This window comes from Aythya fuligula, chromosome 3 (genome assembly GCF_009819795.1).
Source record: "Aythya fuligula isolate bAytFul2 chromosome 3, bAytFul2.pri, whole genome shotgun sequence".
In the NCBI taxonomy this organism is placed as follows: domain Eukaryota; kingdom Metazoa; phylum Chordata; class Aves; order Anseriformes; family Anatidae; genus Aythya; species Aythya fuligula.
In genome coordinates, this window is record NC_045561.1 from 69,977,010 (window position 1) to 69,995,265 (window position 18,256).

Below are 18,256 nucleotides of genomic sequence, written 5' to 3' on the forward strand. Positions count from 1 at the left end.
AAATCAGTTCAGGTGCAAAACATTACTAAGGTTAAAAAAAAAAATAAAAATTAAAAAAAAAAACAGACCGGTGTGTGGAATGCACTGATTAGGAACCAAAACCAAGCCATGCAGTTGTAATCCCCAAGCCAGCGTTCGCTGCAACACAACAGAACTCTTTTACAGATCATTAAAAAGGAGACGGTTTCTAACCTATTACTGCAATTACAGATTAATTCTCATTTAAATGAAATTCTAAAAATTAATAAATTAATAAGCTGTGTCACGTAATCCTCTAACTTCTCCAAAAGATTACTTTTCAAACATATAAATACAGCCATTAAGGTAATGAAATTCTACAAGTATTTAGTTATATTACCAGCTCCAGATAGCAAAAATGAAACAAAAAGGAATGTAAAAGATTCAGAAAATGGTATGCTTCATTTGCTCACAGGTTATTTTAGGAGCTATAAATTTACTTCTTGAAAACAAAGGCAAATGATGCACTTGCTAAGGAACTGTTTCACTGAAACGGGCACACAACGGGGCCACGGGGACTGCACAAAGAACTAATTAGGAGATTCACTAGCATCACTCTACAATTTTATCATCATCATCACGAGAGCTGTTACATCTAATGATAGTAGAAATCCTAGACAAAAGTTTTGAGGCAGTAGCATGGGATAAAGTAGACTACCGAGTACCAATTCTAATCAATATTGATCTTTTGTCTGTTAACATACTTTTTTTTTTTCCATAAGTGCTGAAATACTTTCATCAGCTACTATAAAGAGTGCCTTTTCACTACCAAAAGAACTTCACACCACTGTCAACAAAACTTTCCTATGGAAATATTATTAAAAAACTAGTCTTCGGGTATATTGGGCAGAAAGAAAGAATATATGCCCAGTGGATGGACACAAAGTTTGTATGACAATCTATTTTTGTTTTACTTCAACTTAAACTCCAAATTTGCCTCTCAGAAATGGAGGAAAATTGGTAGATTTTGGTGCACTCTACGAATGTTAAGGCAACTAACAGTTTTGTAGTTGACTTATCATAACAATGCATTTCTTGGTACTGAAAACGTCTTTGCATTCTCCAATGAAACGCATGCTAAGCTGGATGCTAATATTGAGATATTCTAAGACACAGAACTGCTTTCTTAGGGTTGTAAATCTGTAATTTTCTGTAGTGTCTGCCTTTGAGACAAGCCTCTTTGGATCTCCAAAATACTACATTGAATAAAAACACTCAGTAATAGAGAAGCTGGCTTACTCCCTATCGAACCAAGTATGTTGCCATCAAACAGTGCCTCAGAAGAAGGTACAATAAGACAGACACAATACCTTACTTCAGGAAAGCTCTTTACCCTATTCTCAAATTTTGAAGCTTGTTTTCCTTTTTCTTCCTCTCAAGAACTCATCTTTTTTATCAGACTTTACAACCTGGGTCTCTTAATGCAATCTGATCTCCATTTCTTACCAAATCCATGCTTTGGTGTCACCTAGCTGCTTTGTGAGCTGGTAATTCTGAAGGTACCCATCTCCAGTGGCATGTTGTATTGGGAAGAAAAAGGAAGTAGATAAAGGGAGCAGACAAGAAAAGTTAAAAATATATATAAGTGACTTCTTATCACAAACTTCAGTCTTCTGTATTAACGCTAACTGGGGGCAAATGCACTACTTTTGGTTCTCACCCCTTCTCCTCGATTTTCTCCATTCTGCTCTGATCAATACAGCTGCTGAATTTCAGAAGGGAAATTCAGATTATGGATATTTGTGGGTTTTATTATTTTAAAATATCACATAAACATACTCAGCAAAAATTTACGGACAACACTTTCCAGTAGAGAAATTAATGAAGAATGAAACGTTGAAACTTTCATTGCTCTGGGAATAACTCCACAGGACCACAACTGATGCTACATAAGCAGAAGCCACAGTTCAAGACAAGCAGATCTCTTCTGAGGCAAAGAGTACGTTCAGACTGCTGCAATAGGAAGATTTCCATGAATAACTTGCTAACATTTATGCTAACACGAGGCCTATTTTGTAAACAACACATTTATGCCTTTAGGAACACAAAAACTTAACATAAGGAAATGCATCCACTCTATAAGTACTACATCTGTGCTACTGTTTATTTATAAACAAATAATGCTTAATAAAACAATGCTTTATAATGCGGTCTTCTGGCGGAGCTCTGCACTGACAGACAAGATTCTTGAATTCAATTCCAAGCTTTCAGGCTGCAGACTCGAAGTGCCTCAGTGCAGTTCAATCATTCCAACAAGAGCTCATTGAATTATGGCAGGAAGAAGAGCAGCATTCCAAAAATTTCAGGAGGAACTACGGAGAACACTACTGGCAGTATTCCGATGTGTTTTGAGATAGGCTTGTTTTTACCCAACTCCTCTTTGGGGTTTACTTTCTCTTTTGGATAAATTGTTTTTAATTTCATTGTATTTTATTTTTACTACTAAGAGACACACCTCGCTATCGGTTTATGGAGTTGAAAGCAAGCAATGCATTTAACAGGGTCTGTGGTCAACACATGGCACTAAAATGCATCATTTTATCCTTCTCAAGTTTTATGTACCATTGCCTTCAGACAGTAGGAGCACCAAAACTGGTCACAATTACACCGTTAATACTCTTTAGTTTCGTATGATACAGATGAAACCAATGATACAGATGGTCTAGGAAGCTCCAGCTTTAACACTGCAACAAGTTTCTTCCAACTCATCTGTAATATACACTGAAAAAGCACATTATTTGATAATATCCTGGTCAGTAATCACACATCACTTGTGTTAAAATGTCCATATCACATATCTGGTTGACAGATGACGAAAATGACAAATTAATGCTTGCTACTTTTGCTGCATTCACATTTGAACGCCATAAAATTGTTACAAGAAGTGAAGATAACATAAGCAGAAATCAGAGACAGAACTAATACTTCTTGCTATCAGAGTCCAAGAAGCACCTTCGTGCAACAAAATCTTGCTAGCAGTTTCAACCCCACATCCTTGGCTCCAACTCAGGTCCTCATTGGGCTCAGTTCTGTCCTAAAATCCATGTATTAGCAACATCCTATCTACTACAGGATGAAGCTTTGAAATCAGGTTATATCCGTCTTATCTTCAAGTAATAATGTAATTTACCATCGTAATTAGCAGGCCAAGAAAAGCCAACATCAAAAATACAAAGTAGAGAAGAAAAGAGAAAGTTTAAATAAGGTGATTGAGGTGATTGAGAAGTTAACACAAACGTACAAAAGAATTGGAGATACATGTGAACTGATTAATGTAAGACTTTCCAGTTGTAAAAGTTTCTGAAGGAATTACTGTTAATTTAAAACAGATTTTATCATCTGAATTAAACGGGAGAACTTAGCCATACTCACAAAAATACAGTATACAGCTGCATCTGCCCTTCAGTAGTTCGTTTTAAGCCTCAGTCAATACCAACTTTGTAATCATAATTAAAGTCTCATAATTTCACAAAGTAGAAAATGAGAAGGCTTTCTTCCAAATTATCATGTGTGTTCAAACAACAAATTTCATGTGACTTAACAAGAGCACAACAACAGCATTCATCTCACAGGAGGCTGTCCTGTTTCTGGCTTCCTCATTGACATTTCAAGAAATCCTGAGTCCTTACGCCACACACATTCAAAACAAACTAACCAAAAAAAAAACCAACCTCCCAAAAAATCAACCCTCCCCCCCCAAAAAATTTCTTTTGCTTCGCATGAATGAGAACTAAGAGCATCATTTAAACAACAACAACAAAAACCAACACAAACCCTGAGCCTTGGATGTTGCTAACATCATTACAGTTATACTCCACAGCACTAGCAAGAAGAGGAAAATTACTACGAATTAACAACAACAATTCCTATATTTAATGTTATTTAAAAATCAAAGTGTTACCTAAGGCAATTACCTTGCAGCCTTTTAATATCTACAGGGAAAAGCCTAAGGGAAAATAATTGACTTTGCTAATTTTACCCTTGGCAATTATAAAATAGCTCTGCATTTCATTACGACTACAGAATTTCACATCTAATTGTCAGCCCCGAGAGAAGCACAGAGATAAATGCATCATACACAAGCTTAGACAAGAGTTTAGCAGCACAATAAAATTATCTTGCTAGCAATGGTTTCAGTTAATGTTAAAAAAAAAAAAAAAAGCAACTTTAAATTCTAATCTATACAACGCATGCCTATCTAGAGGTTATCGTCTGCTGTGGTCAGTACCATGCACAGTGCAACACTGCTCATTTCATTAGCCGATTTGTTGAGCTACCAAATAAGTGCCAGCAAAAAAGCAGTACTGTGATTTTTACTTTTTTACATCAAAGAAAACAAAACATTATGAAGGAAAAAAGTCACAGTTATTTCACACTGCTGAAAAACAGATGCCAGATTTGAAAATTCATCATTTACAAAAGAATAAATACAGTATGTTTAAATCATTGCACCTGTCAAGAGATTTCTATAGCTTGTACTTCAATTTTTCTAACTTTGCTAGTAGGGTTAGACATCTGAAAAAGAATAATTCACCAAGTCAATCAGTTCCCATAATGGCATCCCACTTATCGTATGTAGAAGCTATGAAAGTATTTAGATGTCAGAAAAATGAAAAAAAAGTGCTAAAATGTTTTGGCAGAATTTCCCAACATGCAGTATAACGATTGCTTAAAAAAAAAAATGTTTCTTTGCACTTGTGTTTCATTTCACTGTGGGCTTGTTTCCTGGCAAAGGGATTATACATTGCTGCTGCAATACTTAATGATGTACTAAATGCAAAGTAATAAGTGCTACATTTTATACAAACTTTTCTCTTCAGTGGAGACAAGACAAAACAAAACATATGTAGGGTTAAATCCTTTGCCTTGTCTTGAGAGTCTTTATTATGTACCAAAAAAAAAAAAAGGATACAGATCAATAATTATTAAAATCAATTACAACCCATTTTGACTATGGCACAACTCAAATTTTGCACTCCTTAAAACTTTTTTTTTTTCTTTTTTAATACCTACTACCAGTTCTCCTGTCTTAACCAAATATTCCAGCAGATTGACACCTAATTTTCCATTTCTTCTGAATCTCAGCTCTGTGCTACAAAAAATGACACCACTTTTGAGAGCAACTGTCACACTGATGACAGAAAGCAGCATAGAAATACTCAGCTACCATCATGAGGGGCTTTAGCAGGAGAATCTAAAAACTCATTAAGCTCAGGATTAAAAAACTATGTTGATTATTGACAATAATGCACATGATAAATGTTTATTTTACATTAAGATATGGCCATCAATTTCCAAATGTGTGAAGGCACCCCTGCAAAGAACTGTTCTTGGTGCACAAAGCTCTCCAGCCCTACACAGGTATGCTGGTGCTACACTAGCCTGCACTGGGATGCCCAGGAATCTCTCCCCACTATGGCAGGTTTTAAGAACAAATCAGGCAAACACAAATGAAGAATTTGATGTCTCACTTTCTAAGATCATACACAAACACGTTTTGTTCATCATGGAAAACGTTGCCTGTTAAGTTTTGCAGAGCAGCTGGGTTACAGCTGCCCTTTGGAAGCTGGTACATCCGTGTTAATTGGGCAATCCCACACTCACAGATGCCCAAACGCCTAGCAAAATTATTTTATTACAGGTAAAAAGTCACCAGAGTGATGTACAGACAAAGAAAAGACACCTTTTCCCTCAGAAATTCTCTACGATATAGCCAAGCCTTTCACAAAACACAAGGTAGAACAAAATAAACCAAATGTGTTTTCAGCTGGCAGTCTGCCAGAGGGGTTGTACTCCAACCTGTCGTAAGGATGCCACAGCACGTAGCTTAAATTCACCCAGCTAAGCGCTCAGCCAGCACTATCTATGGCTACACTGCTTCAGGACATGCACTGAAGTCCCCGGCACAGTAATCCTCCAGGACAGCGGTCAACGTTCACAACAGCAGCATCCCATCAATCCATCTACAGCTGTAACACAGTCACGCTGATTTTTGAAGGATGCTCCATATACACATACACACCATAACTAAGCTGATGTTTAAAGGACCTCTGTTTTGGAAGATTTACTAATAGTTACTTGCTTTGGCAGTAAAAGATGTTATTTTATTTTTTTTACCTTGGTATTCTGCAACTGAGCAAGACTTGTGCAAGCATTTGCTAGAAGAAAATCTCCACTCAAAACAGCCATTTTATTCCCAAACTGCATATCCTTCAGCGGGCCATCGCAGGACTTGAGCTCGCCGATATTTACTATGCCACGATGCACCAGGAAGGCAGTGTGGATCAGCTCCGTAATCTCTGCCAGACTTCTTTGACTGAAAGCAAAGAAAACGTACAATTATTTTTGAAGTTACGAATAGAATACAGACTCTTAGGTTAAAAATAATAATAATAACAATAATAATAAACAAAGGCACAGGACATGCTATATGCTAAGCGGATAATTTATGAATTATTGTGTAGCTCTTCTATTTACTTCCAGAAGCTGCAATTTGGATGCGTTAAGCACTGGGAAGAAGATTGTCATGCCACTAAGCATTTCCAGGTAAGCTGCTGGCACCCCTGGTTCCCTTTGGAAGAAAGCTGCCTTTTGTTTGAATTCTTTGGCAAAATAAAGCTAAGCAATCAATATGGTCCTCACAGTGTTTTCCTTTTTGTTTTGTCTTTTAGAAGCTTGAGGGACACTGACACGAAGAAAATGCCAGGCAGAAAGCACCGATGGGAACAAACAAAGGATGTATCAGCAGGGGATTCACCAGCAAGCTGATGAGAACACCATAAGAATGCTGCAGTAAATGACTGCTCAAATTAGAGCTAAACTAATAACAGGATACCTTGCAGTTCAATAATATCAAGGGGGGAGGGTGCAGGGACAGAGGAGAAACAGCTGCGCATTTTAAAACAGTGTGGTAGTGGCATTTCACTAGTTGTTTCAGCCAGAAGACACAATGGTGATCGTCCAGCACAAGGGTAGATTTGATTTGATGTGGGTAGCTTTGCAAATCATTTGGAAAAGGGTGAGTTCAGCCCTGTACCCCAGACAGGGACCGCCCTGGGCGGCCCAGCCATCGCTGCTCTGCTCCCACAGGCCGGAGGGGTGAGGGCCTGATGGAGCACCCGAGCGGACAGCGAGGGAGCAGAGCACCACAGCGCCCTGCTCGATGCCTGCAGGCCCTGCTCTCACGAAGCCTTCAGCACACTCACGTTTCCCCTGATCCCAGCAGATCCCTTCATGTCCCGGAGGCCTCACGTACGAGCAAGGCCTTAAAGTTCGAGTTGAGTGGCAATCCAGTAGTGCACGGGCATGCTGTGCTCACTGTGCTTATTCCAAAATGGCCTAGTACCGGTGTACCAAGTAATGACTGAAAACCCAACGTTGCTTTAGAAGCTGCCCTTACAGCTCACCAGTTTTGGTTCACCATAGCCATCCCTGGCACAGATCTACCAAAGGGTTAACACAATCTCGAGCTGGGGAGGAAAACACTAACAAGACATCCCCATGCTCCTGCTGTCGCCGTCAGGGCAGCCCTGGGAGGAAATGTCCCTATCAATTGGGTTTATCAGATGGATGGCTGATCAACATGAAACAGGCTTGCTCCGGGCGGGCTGAGCCCAGCTACCTGCTCTGAATAGCAATGAGCGCCCCGCTGCCGCGGCTCCCAGGACATCTGGGGATCCCTGGTGACGAGCACGTAAAGCTGCAGCCAGCTCCGGCGACGGCTCATTTCCCCCAGCCGAAAGCAGACATTAATATCCATCCCCAGGAGATCGGGCCCGCCTCTGTGACCCCCGAGGACGGGAGCAGAACAGCCACTGTCCCCTTTCTTCATGTAATAAGCTTTTAATGAAGGAAATCTAAATCCTCTCTTTGACTTCAGCACTGCTTCTAGTGAAAAGGTTACACGAATGCAGCGGTGCCATGCGTTGCGAATGCTCGGGATCTGCATGTTTTCGTTTCATTTTTTATAATCCATTTGTTCTCCAAACGATACTCACATTATTTCTGCTAACGAGAGCAAATAACCTGTGTCTAATTCCGATCCTACACACTGCTCTTCCACCCTCTCTCTAGAGCTAACTGGAAACAGAGGAACCGAAGCCACCGCAGAGATCCCAGGCAGGGTATTTCCTCAGTCTCCTCTTTCTCCCCTTCCAAAAATCAACCCACGTGCAGCAGTGTCATCCCAAAAGGGTTGGTATAGAGGCCTGGATAGACACTCAGATCTGTTCTTGGCTCTTTTTTCACTCTTTATTTCATGAAAATCTCTAATCACAGACTTTTTTTCGCCTATGGTGTGTAAAAGGGAGCAGCACCAACATTGCCTCATTTTTCAGCTTGACTCCTTGTTCATGCAAGCTTAGTACACACCTAACTAACAAAAATTTCTGTAAAACAGTCGCTAGAAAGTACCCATTAGCTTATAAGCACCTCCAAATTGGAAATGTAAGCCTGGAAAATACAAAGGAAACACTGATGTTAAGAGTAAATTATTTTTTTTGTTTATGTTAAACAAACACCCCTTTAGTGAGGTCATTTGGAACTAGGCTGACTCCGGGACTGTGAAACACCAGTTTGCAGGAAAATATGAGGAAAATACAAATTTTAATTCCATAGATTATTGCCTCTCACCAGAAAAAAAATGCAGAAATTTCATAAATACGCTTCTATTTCAAAAACTGCATTTAATGATTTTGGTTTGCATTAAAATTTCCTATCTGTACTCCTGAGAGTCTGCCTCATCTCAGGATTATTGCTGCAGTCGCTATTATTACAAAGATGAGTATCTCTTGCAAACTTCAACACAAAATTTGGAGCCTACACAAAACTAAACGAAGTGGCAAGGGGGACTGGCAAAATATTGAAAGAAAATTTTGTAGAAACAAAATAGATTTTTACAGCAAATTTCCTATGCAACTTGTAATAATTCATTCTGCAAAGTTCCTTCCTCCCATCCTGAATATCGTTTTTGTTGTCTGCGTTATCTTTAAACACTTGCAGCTAGGAAACATTAGCCAGTACAGTGTCTTTAGCAGTTCTCATGAGTGACTTCCATCCATCATTTCACAGAATCACAGAATTTCTAGGTTGGAAGAGACCTCAAGATCATCCAGTCCAACCTCTGACCTAACGCTAGCAGTCCCCACTAAACCATATCCCTAAGCTCTACATCTAAACGTCTTTTGAAGACTTCCAGGGATGGTGACTCCACCACTTCCCTGGGCAGCCTGTTCCAATGTCTAACAACCCTTTCGGTAAAGAAGTTCTTCCTAATATCCAACCTAAAACTCCCCTGGTGCAACTTTAGCCCATTCCCCCTCGTCCTGTCACCAGGCACGTGGGAGAACAGACCAACCCCCACCTCGCTACAGCCTCCTTTAAGGTACCTAAATTTCATCTCCTACTCTAAAAAGAAAATAGTGTTTTGCAAAACCTGTGATAAAACAGAACCATCAGGCAGCTCAGTTGTACTGCTGGGAGCAGAAGAGTATTTCAGCTTAAATACTCTGCAATATTTGTGCTGAAGTTCTCAGCAATGAAAACAACTGCTTTGAATGAAGTCAATTCAATGGATAGATTAAAAATTCTTTAAGAACTCTTACAACTGAAACTTTCAATGAAAGTGACTAACACTATACACCCAAGATTTGAATATTTTGCCTGCAATGGTCTACCCAACAGCTTCCCTTCAATACATGTAAGATGCATGTGGATGAACAGCCTTTAATTATGATTTTTTAAAATAAATATAATAAACTGGGATAGATACTAGTACATTTTAATGACAACTATAATGGTCTATATATAAACCTACGAATCTGGAAACTAAAATAGTTCTTTTGGGGAAAATTACATACTAAAAAGCATTAAAGGAAGAATTAAAATTATGATCTTAACATTGACAATGTACTTTCGAAATGGTAGTTGACTTAAATTTTTGTGGCCAATGAACAGAAAGAACAAGGTTTGTACGGGCAAGAAAATGTGCACGCAAAATTTAAATTGATTCTGTATGCCTTGGTCTTTAGCCTGCACCAACATAACACACCTATTTACGTAGGAAAACAAAGGGTAGGAATTTTTACAGTTCTTGTTGTCCATTCACCTGTCAAAGTCAACACCACGGTTAAAATCCATGATTAAATGAGCAATGTATAATGAGTAATGAGCAGCGTCACGGTGATGTAAAGTCTCATTCTCATCTTCTGTGTGCAGTCTCCTTAAAAGCAGTTTAAAAGGCATGGGGAAAGGTGTTTGAATTAGTCGACATGTACGGCAGGTGCTGTGGTTTCCCTAGCAGGAAAAAAGTTCAGGATGAAATACAAGACTCAAGCACAGCACCAAATATTCTTTGCGCGACCATGACTCACGTATCTATCATCCAGCAGAAAATATCTACCTACTTTTATCCTTCAACAAGGTCAGATACTAAGACTTCTGTGATTCCTCCTATCTCGGTCACTAAGCTACTGGAGGAGTCAACTTCCACCTGAGGGATAAATGAAGGCGAAAGCCATCAGTTCTATGAAGTTTATTGAGTGTGCTGTTCAATCGCACTCCTGTGATTGATTCGTTTTCCAACTTGCTGCCTATTTTACGTCTTCCATCTCCTTCTTGAATTCAGCACGCCAGTTTCCCTAGGCATTGTGTGTGGGGAGCAGGGGAGGAGAGGGACACCTGAGTCAGGCTCCTGTTCCTTTTTTTGGTGCAAGAATTAGGAAGATATGTGGCAGTCTGTTAATTCGCTGATGATTAACTTGGGTCCACCGTAGGACAACCAAATCTTCTTTTGTACTATGAAAAGCAATGGGAAACTTGACCATTTTGCATCAGTTTCCAACCTACTGCCAGCAATGGGCCCTGGCCACCACTGCTTTCACAGAAACATAGCTCGGAGCCACCCAGCCTTGGAGCTAGCTGCCTGTGATGAATTACAAGCAGCTTGCATTGGCATTATCACCTGCCAGCAAAATGAAGCCCAAAACTGGTGGATTTTAGAGTCTGAAGGCTCTTTCTGTCTTACTTCTATACTTGGTGTCGGTGTCCAGCAAAGCACATTCAGTTTCAAAAATTAAAATAAAATAATTAAAAGCCAGAGAAGAATCCCACCAGAATCAATATGACAACCTGACGCCTTCTAGGACTTGGAGGCTGGGATGCACGAGGGCATCCAGCAAGGACCAGCAAGGAAGAGAACATCAGGAGGAAGCCAGCACAGGAGGAAACACCTAAGCACCATGAGATCTAGAAACTAGAGAAAATCAATGACAGTGCAACTGGCTGAACAGATCAGGAGCAGGCAGGCGGGGCTGACAAGGTGAGAGTCCCAACACCCACCACGACGACAATTTTTGTCACGCACGGACTTTTAGAATGAGAAGGATGCAAAGGACGCTCTGCAAGGGACAGGTATTAAAAGAACATGAGCACTGCTCAAACCAGATGTGAGGTGTGGTGGTGAGTCTAGCTATGTTTTCAAAGCCCCATAGCCAAAGATATGAGAAATCTAAATAACTTCTCATCCTATTCCAGTTATTAGAGATTTGACATGTACTAGAAAACAGTAAGAAGGGAGATATCAATTAATTTTCTTAGCAACCCTTTCTGCACAGCTAGTCAAGAAAAAGTAGACTCTAGATCTGGAGAAAAGAATTTCTTGGATTACTCAAGCAACGATGCTAAGAAGTCGGGTAATAAAAATCAGAACTACTCATTTATAAGCAAATTGTCAAATTTATTACAATTTGGCAGTGTTAAAATCACATCCTATAATTCCCAGTTTAAAATCAATGTGGGAAGATTCATGCTTCCAAAATGAATTAAAGCTGTCAAATGCACTATTGTCTTTTTACAAGGCAATTATCAGGACTTAAACTTCTAATAAATAAAAGACAAGTTCAAATTCTCATTGGTGTCTACTGTACATCCAAGAGTTATGGAGATCATAACAAGTGCAATTATTAAGTCGTATCAAGAGCTAAGATGTTTACTTCCTTGAACAGCTACTTCTCTCCCATGGTAAATAATGATGCAGATATTGCATGAGAATTTACTGATAATCATTCGTTTATACCAGCAATATAGTGTAATGTTAATATCTTGAATTTTTTTAAATGCAAATTTCCTAGCACAAGAAACATTGCATTCAACTTGAATTCTTTATTAAAACTTTAATTTGCTACAAAGAGCTCGTATCAGAACTAAAAATTTAGATACGAGTGAACACGATCTCAGTTCATTTCTTATATGAAAATAATAAAATCAAAGCCTTAGCAGTATAAAAACATTCTTTATAAATAGGATCATTCAGACATCTAATATAAGTAAGTGATATTTTCAAAGATAAAACAAGCTGAATCTGTTAGACAAATTAAACAGAAAAACACAAAGAGCTTTTGGAAACAATTCAAGAATATTTTGCTATATAACGAAAAGACCACAATTCCCCAGTCTATGAAAAGCTAAGCTGATTAAAAACAAAATAAAAAGCCAAAAAATCATGGCTTAGACACAGCCAAACCAGCCATAATTCCCTTCCCTCTCTAGCTCAAACAAACTGAAAAATGGATGCAACAAATGCAAATCAGGGAAACGAGGCAAGGAAGGAAATTGATAGAGGAATGAGAAGATGTAAAGATGTACAGGAAGCTAAGCAAAGGCAATTTAAAAAGGATATACTAAAACCCCCCTCAAAGATAAAAGTAATTTTAAGAACTGCATTGCTCCATTAAGTAGGGTTGGGCAGAAACATAACACAAAGGCACGGGAGTTTAGGAAGTCTACTATATTCCTAGTCAACATATTTACACAGCCAGATATAAATATCTCCTAGAGCAGCAGTGAATAATAACGCTCATAAACAGCAGTGGTTACGATTTTATAGTCAGTAGGTCCAGAGAAATTGCACTCCGGAGGGAAGGCAAAAAGGAAACGAATGACATCGCTGATAAACAGCAAGGAGAATGAATCACCCTCAACACAGAGACAGCCGAGCTGGTTCAATATGCTTTTCTCAAGTGAAAATATGCATTGTAAAAATAAAAAGAATGACAGAAAGCAGACTATACACTTGTAGGACTCAGGGATTGTTTTGGAATAACACGCTCAAGGTTTGGAAAGTGTGGGAAGGGGCTGGAAAATAAAATCATCCTAGATAGTCAGCTGGATCTAACCAGATCCCAGGACACCACTCTAGTCAGAAAAGGCTAATATTAATAAATTAATAGAAAAATACTAGCAAAAGTAGTGTTTCTGTCAACCCTTGGTTTCCAATGCCAGTCAAATCACTACTGGGAAACTGCACTTCATTCAGGTGGAATTTGGGAAAGCCAAGAAAGGTGTTAGGCACATTAACAATCAGAGTTCTTGTAAGAAGACTCACATTCAGAGTAAGAAACTTGATCGTTTGACATAAAGAGAAGGCTGATATTGAATCTGTAGATTGGCCTGGTCGCAGCTATTTAAAGAAGGTTCAAGTACCCAGACTACAGAAACAAAGAGAAGAAAATAGCCAGATTACCAGGCAAAAATAAAACATGATCCAGTAGCTTAAACCTAAGTAAAGTCAGGGAAGAATAAGGTGAAGGCACTTTCCAAAAATCTGTTGAAAGGAGTAACGATGGGCTCTCCAATGTTGGCAAAATTGAAGACAACACCTCATGCAATGTCACTTAACGGCAAGTATTGGAGCTGATTAAAGTTGGGGAAATCCTATGGTCTTTTTTTGTATCGCAAGATAAACTATCAAAATGATGTCTCAGTTATTCACGTGTTTATGAACTGTAAAGCCAAGGGAAGGAAACTTCCGAAAATAAAAGACAACTTTGGTTTGGCACCACTTAGTGTTGGTCCTGGTATCTGAAAACACACTGTTGGCGAGCAGCCCACTTTCTCTTAAGAAGGTGTAGATATTTTCAGCATTGGGATTTCTGAATGCATTTATTTCAGCCCCCTTATTCAGTCCAGACAGCAAAACCAGCACTACTTTGCCTGTTGGAGCTTCCTCGCATTCACAGCGTGAGGGCATCTGAAGCCACCCGCAGGCTGGGAGCCTGTGCTGCTACCACAGTTTAATTCTATCCTACCACACGCAGAGCATAAGCATTTCAAAAGTCCTTTTAAAGCATGCTCTGCAAAAGGAAACCACCTTCATCCAGAATTCATGTCCATCTTACACGTTGAGACATCCACACTGGTAACGAGATGTGGTTGGTATCGTACTAACCTAGGAATGCACGCAAGTATTCCCACAAAGACGAGAGATAAAGAAAAACAAAGCCCATCCACGACATCATTTTATGTATATCAGGGTGTGTGTTTTACCTAAGTATACATGTTTTCTTTAATTACAGTTTTCCATATAACCATTAGGGGGTTCTAGCCATGCAAGTCACATTTATTAAAGGCAGCATGTCAAATAAGAGTTGACAATTACAGGCTATATCAATACACATTATGCCAGATGGTAATGAGCCATACACAAAGGGCCAGCCATCCAAAATAATCACACCATTTTCCTCAGAAATGTTGAAGAGGTTATGGTTTATTACACAGTGCTCATTAGATATACAGTGGCAACATTAGCAATTTTTCCTTCATTTGTGTCTCATTTAAGACTCTACCCCCACAAGCCCATTCAAATTAATACACAAGGTTAAAATCATTATGGTCAGAGGGAAGAAAAAAAAAAGTTTTATTTTTATTTTACAGTAATGGTGGATCAAAGGTCCCTGGAATGTATTATTCTCTTGGCTATTCTCTAACAGGATCCTAAAAAAGAGTGAAATTCACTGTAAATGGAGATTTGACACGAAGACGGACTATTTTTAAATGAGCAAGCTCTGTATTACTTAATAAAACTAAGCGAAAACAACGGTTACGTCGTGACACAAAGTGACAAAAGCCATAAAGCTAAAAGCTGAAACTGAACTTTCGGCCTTGGCTTTGAACTTTCTCACCTGTGTTTCAATTTGCTGCTTTAACAGCATGGAAATATTTAAGTGCCCAAAAGGCAACCCATCTCTCACAGTAGGTTAAAAGCACAGTTGCCTGAAATAACTTCAGTGCCTTTTCTGGGATTAAACTTACAAGGCACGATTTAAAGCATCTTTCCACCCAGCTGCATATGTTGATTTGCAGCTAAGAATGACTGCTGGAGAAATGTTCCTACCTTTCCGTGTTTAGAGGAAGTATGTGGGTGAAAAGATGTATTGGGGCAAGCGTGAGTATCTGCCAGCACAAAAAAGGAGGAGTCTTATTGATAAAAAACACGCGGATGTTTCCCAAACTCTGAGTGACGTCCAACATCCAGAAATAAAAAAGATAATAATAATAAAAAGAAAGCAGCCATGAGACATGTAGGATGCACTGCACACATACCAAATGACAAAGAGACCCTGAAGAGAATGGGATTTTCTGTCCAGGCTCCTCTTCTGAAGCACACAGAGCATCACCATCTCCAGGAGATGCCAGCAGAGCAAGGTGGGACACCAGTTCCTGTTCTGGGAGGTTACTGGGAGTGAAGCATTGCTTCCTTGGCCATTCCCCACCACGGCACTGTCTGTCCCTCTGCGTAGAGGATGCTACCAAAAACTCAGAGGAGGACTAAGGATTTGGATCCTTTCAAATTCAAGGAAGCCACACCTGGACTTGCTGCATCTTGAGTGAATGCTCTGGTCCCTGGCGAGAGAACCCAGAGAACCAGTAACAGAATTATTTCCAGTTTGGGAATCCCACCTAAGTATTTCTTAGTAATTTTACCCAACAAATACCATCTGTGTTTTGCAATTTTTTGAAAGATTTTAAATATCTAATAGGGTTTTCCAAATAAATAAATAAATAAATAAATATTTTTTTAAAAAGAGAAAAATCCATCTAAAACTGTTTTAAAACTTTCCTCTCCTTCTTGCCCACGTCTGCCTTCCAATCCTGCGCCTGCCTGCCAGCCATCCCCCGTGCCAGCAGGCAGATTACCTCTTCAGACAGCCAGGGCACCCGAGCACAAAAGCCAGCCAGCTCTGACATTCTCTGGGCTCAGGGAACCGATGCCCTATTTCGTATTCCAACCCTCAACTTTTACAGCGAGGACTTCTCCTCTGCTGCCAATTAATCCAATTCTTCATTGCCAAGGGGAAGCTAGCTTCTGCTGCCGAGATCGCTCTAGACCATGACTTTAGTGAAGCCAACAACTAAATTTCACCACCAGAAGGACAACTTGCCCACTGACTGCAGAGGGAACGTCCCTGTCTGTTCACAAGTCCCAGCCTATGCATGCTGTGCAAATGCACTGGATATCACTGCACATTCCCCAGTGATCTTTTATTTTAATATTTTATTATTATTTTTACTCATTTGACAAAAACACACCTCTAATACGAAGCAGTTATTTTACAAAACCCACCAGGCACAGAAGAGGTGATGATGTTTCTGAAGCAGAAGGTAGCACATCACGAAACCTCCGCACAGCTCCAGCTAGTCTTGAAGCAGCTCCCACTGTGCCCTTAAAACAGCCATACAAAATGCTGAAAAACTCTGCAGGTAAAAATACGACGTCTGAACTTGATAGGGTGGAAGAAGATCAAGCCAAAAGAATTTAAAGGGGAGCTAAAGGTTTTCCTTCTGACATACTGACGTGAGTCGCAGGTATTGTAAACAGGAGGCCAAAAAAATGTAAGACAGGAGGTGAGCAAAAGCTTCAGGAACAGTTGCAGTAGGGTGACCTTGGAAAAAATCAGATGTTAGGATATGTGATGCAAGAAAGACAGTAAGACATGGACCTGAAACAAATTTGTTGATGAAAAAAAACTCAAAAAGTGAGGCACAAAGTAAAGAATTCATTCGTGCGTTGTATGATGGTGCTAACACCAAAGCAGAAGTCAAAAGGAACAGGGTGATGAAGAAAATCAGGAATTTTGTTTTGGGAACTTTATGATAAAGACTTCTTCCCTTAAAACAGCAGTGTGTGTCGGCCAGACTGCCTGTGGAACGACTGCGCACCACCCAGCCAGGAGTAACTCAGATTTGCTCTACAGTCCCTCCACGAGGACCCTCCAGGTACGCCTCACACAACATCTACTCCGTAACAAATTTCACGTCTTTGTTTAAAAGTCATTTTTGTCTGTTCTGTATTCTATTTAACTGAAGTATGTAAATACACTAAATCAATCGCAAGGATACAAACAAAGGGAAATAGCTCTTAGTGGCAGGTAAGTGGAAGAACTAGGTTAGTAACAACAGGAGCCAGCAGTGTGCCCTGACACACCCTGATGTATTATAATTTTATGACCATATTTTCTCTTACCATATATTAGTTGTTTCTCAGCCCCCAAGACTTCGAAGCATAGCTATGATTTTATTCTCAATGAGTACGGCAGGCAGTTTGAAGCAACCTAACAGAAACACCCCGAATTACCACGTACTGTCAGCTGTGCAGGTACCCCCAGCAGAAGTCAGCGTGACTTATCACTTCGAGTGTTCCTCTGAAATCTCGCTGAAGAGTTTGTCTGTAATTGCATTCAATGTAGCTGAAAGTTAAGGTGCACTAACCTTGACATGAAAGCTCTGCTACTAATGACACTTGAAGTACACTGAACCTTTTTATGCAAGGGAAAAGAAGCGAACCTTTTTTATGCATGAAGAATACCTGATAAATGAGCGGTCCTGTTAAGAGAATAGATGGTTCGTATGTCTAACTGCACAAGAAAAAGGCATTCAGGAAAAAAAAATATATATATATGTGGCTTACCGGAATGGAGTATACCAGGTAGTTACAATTTTTATGATGCTTATATAAAAACATAATGTATATTCTGAAATACCAACAAATATCCAACTCCCACGGGGGAGAAAAAAATGAAAACATACACACGGATACCTGGAACAATCAAGGAAACCTGTCCTATTCCGAGCATTTGTATTTCTCAGCAATTAAAAGCTGTGCTTCCCGCACCTGCTCTCCTCTCCCTCCCTGAACTTTCAATATGCAGAATTGCATAGGGACAGCAATCCCATAGATTTAAGCGGTTTACTAAAGGAATGTTTTTGCTTTTCACAGGACAGAAGTACGCAGCAGATGGGTATTGCCTGCGACGTGCAAGGAATGAGACGGAGAGCTGAAGGGAGGCAGCAGACTTCTCGGAGGCTTTGCCTCTTGCACCAGGTGCGCTGACAGAATCACCAGCAGGGAAATGATGACAAACCTTTTGGAGCAAAGCAACGACTGCTGCTGCTGCTGGGACCG

At 39.7% G+C, this 18,256-nt stretch overlaps 1 protein-coding gene across 1 annotated transcript in view; it reads right to left on the reverse strand.

Annotated features, from left to right (window-relative positions):
• The window catches only part of PDSS2 (decaprenyl diphosphate synthase subunit 2), a 103,569-nt gene that overhangs the window by 32,472 nt on the left and 52,841 nt on the right, over positions 1–18,256 (reverse strand). The window contains exon 3 of the mRNA XM_032185262.1: positions 6,136–6,334. Coding sequence (XP_032041153.1) covers positions 6,136–6,334 — 199 coding nt within the window. The remainder of the gene's footprint in view (positions 1–6,135; positions 6,335–18,256) is intronic.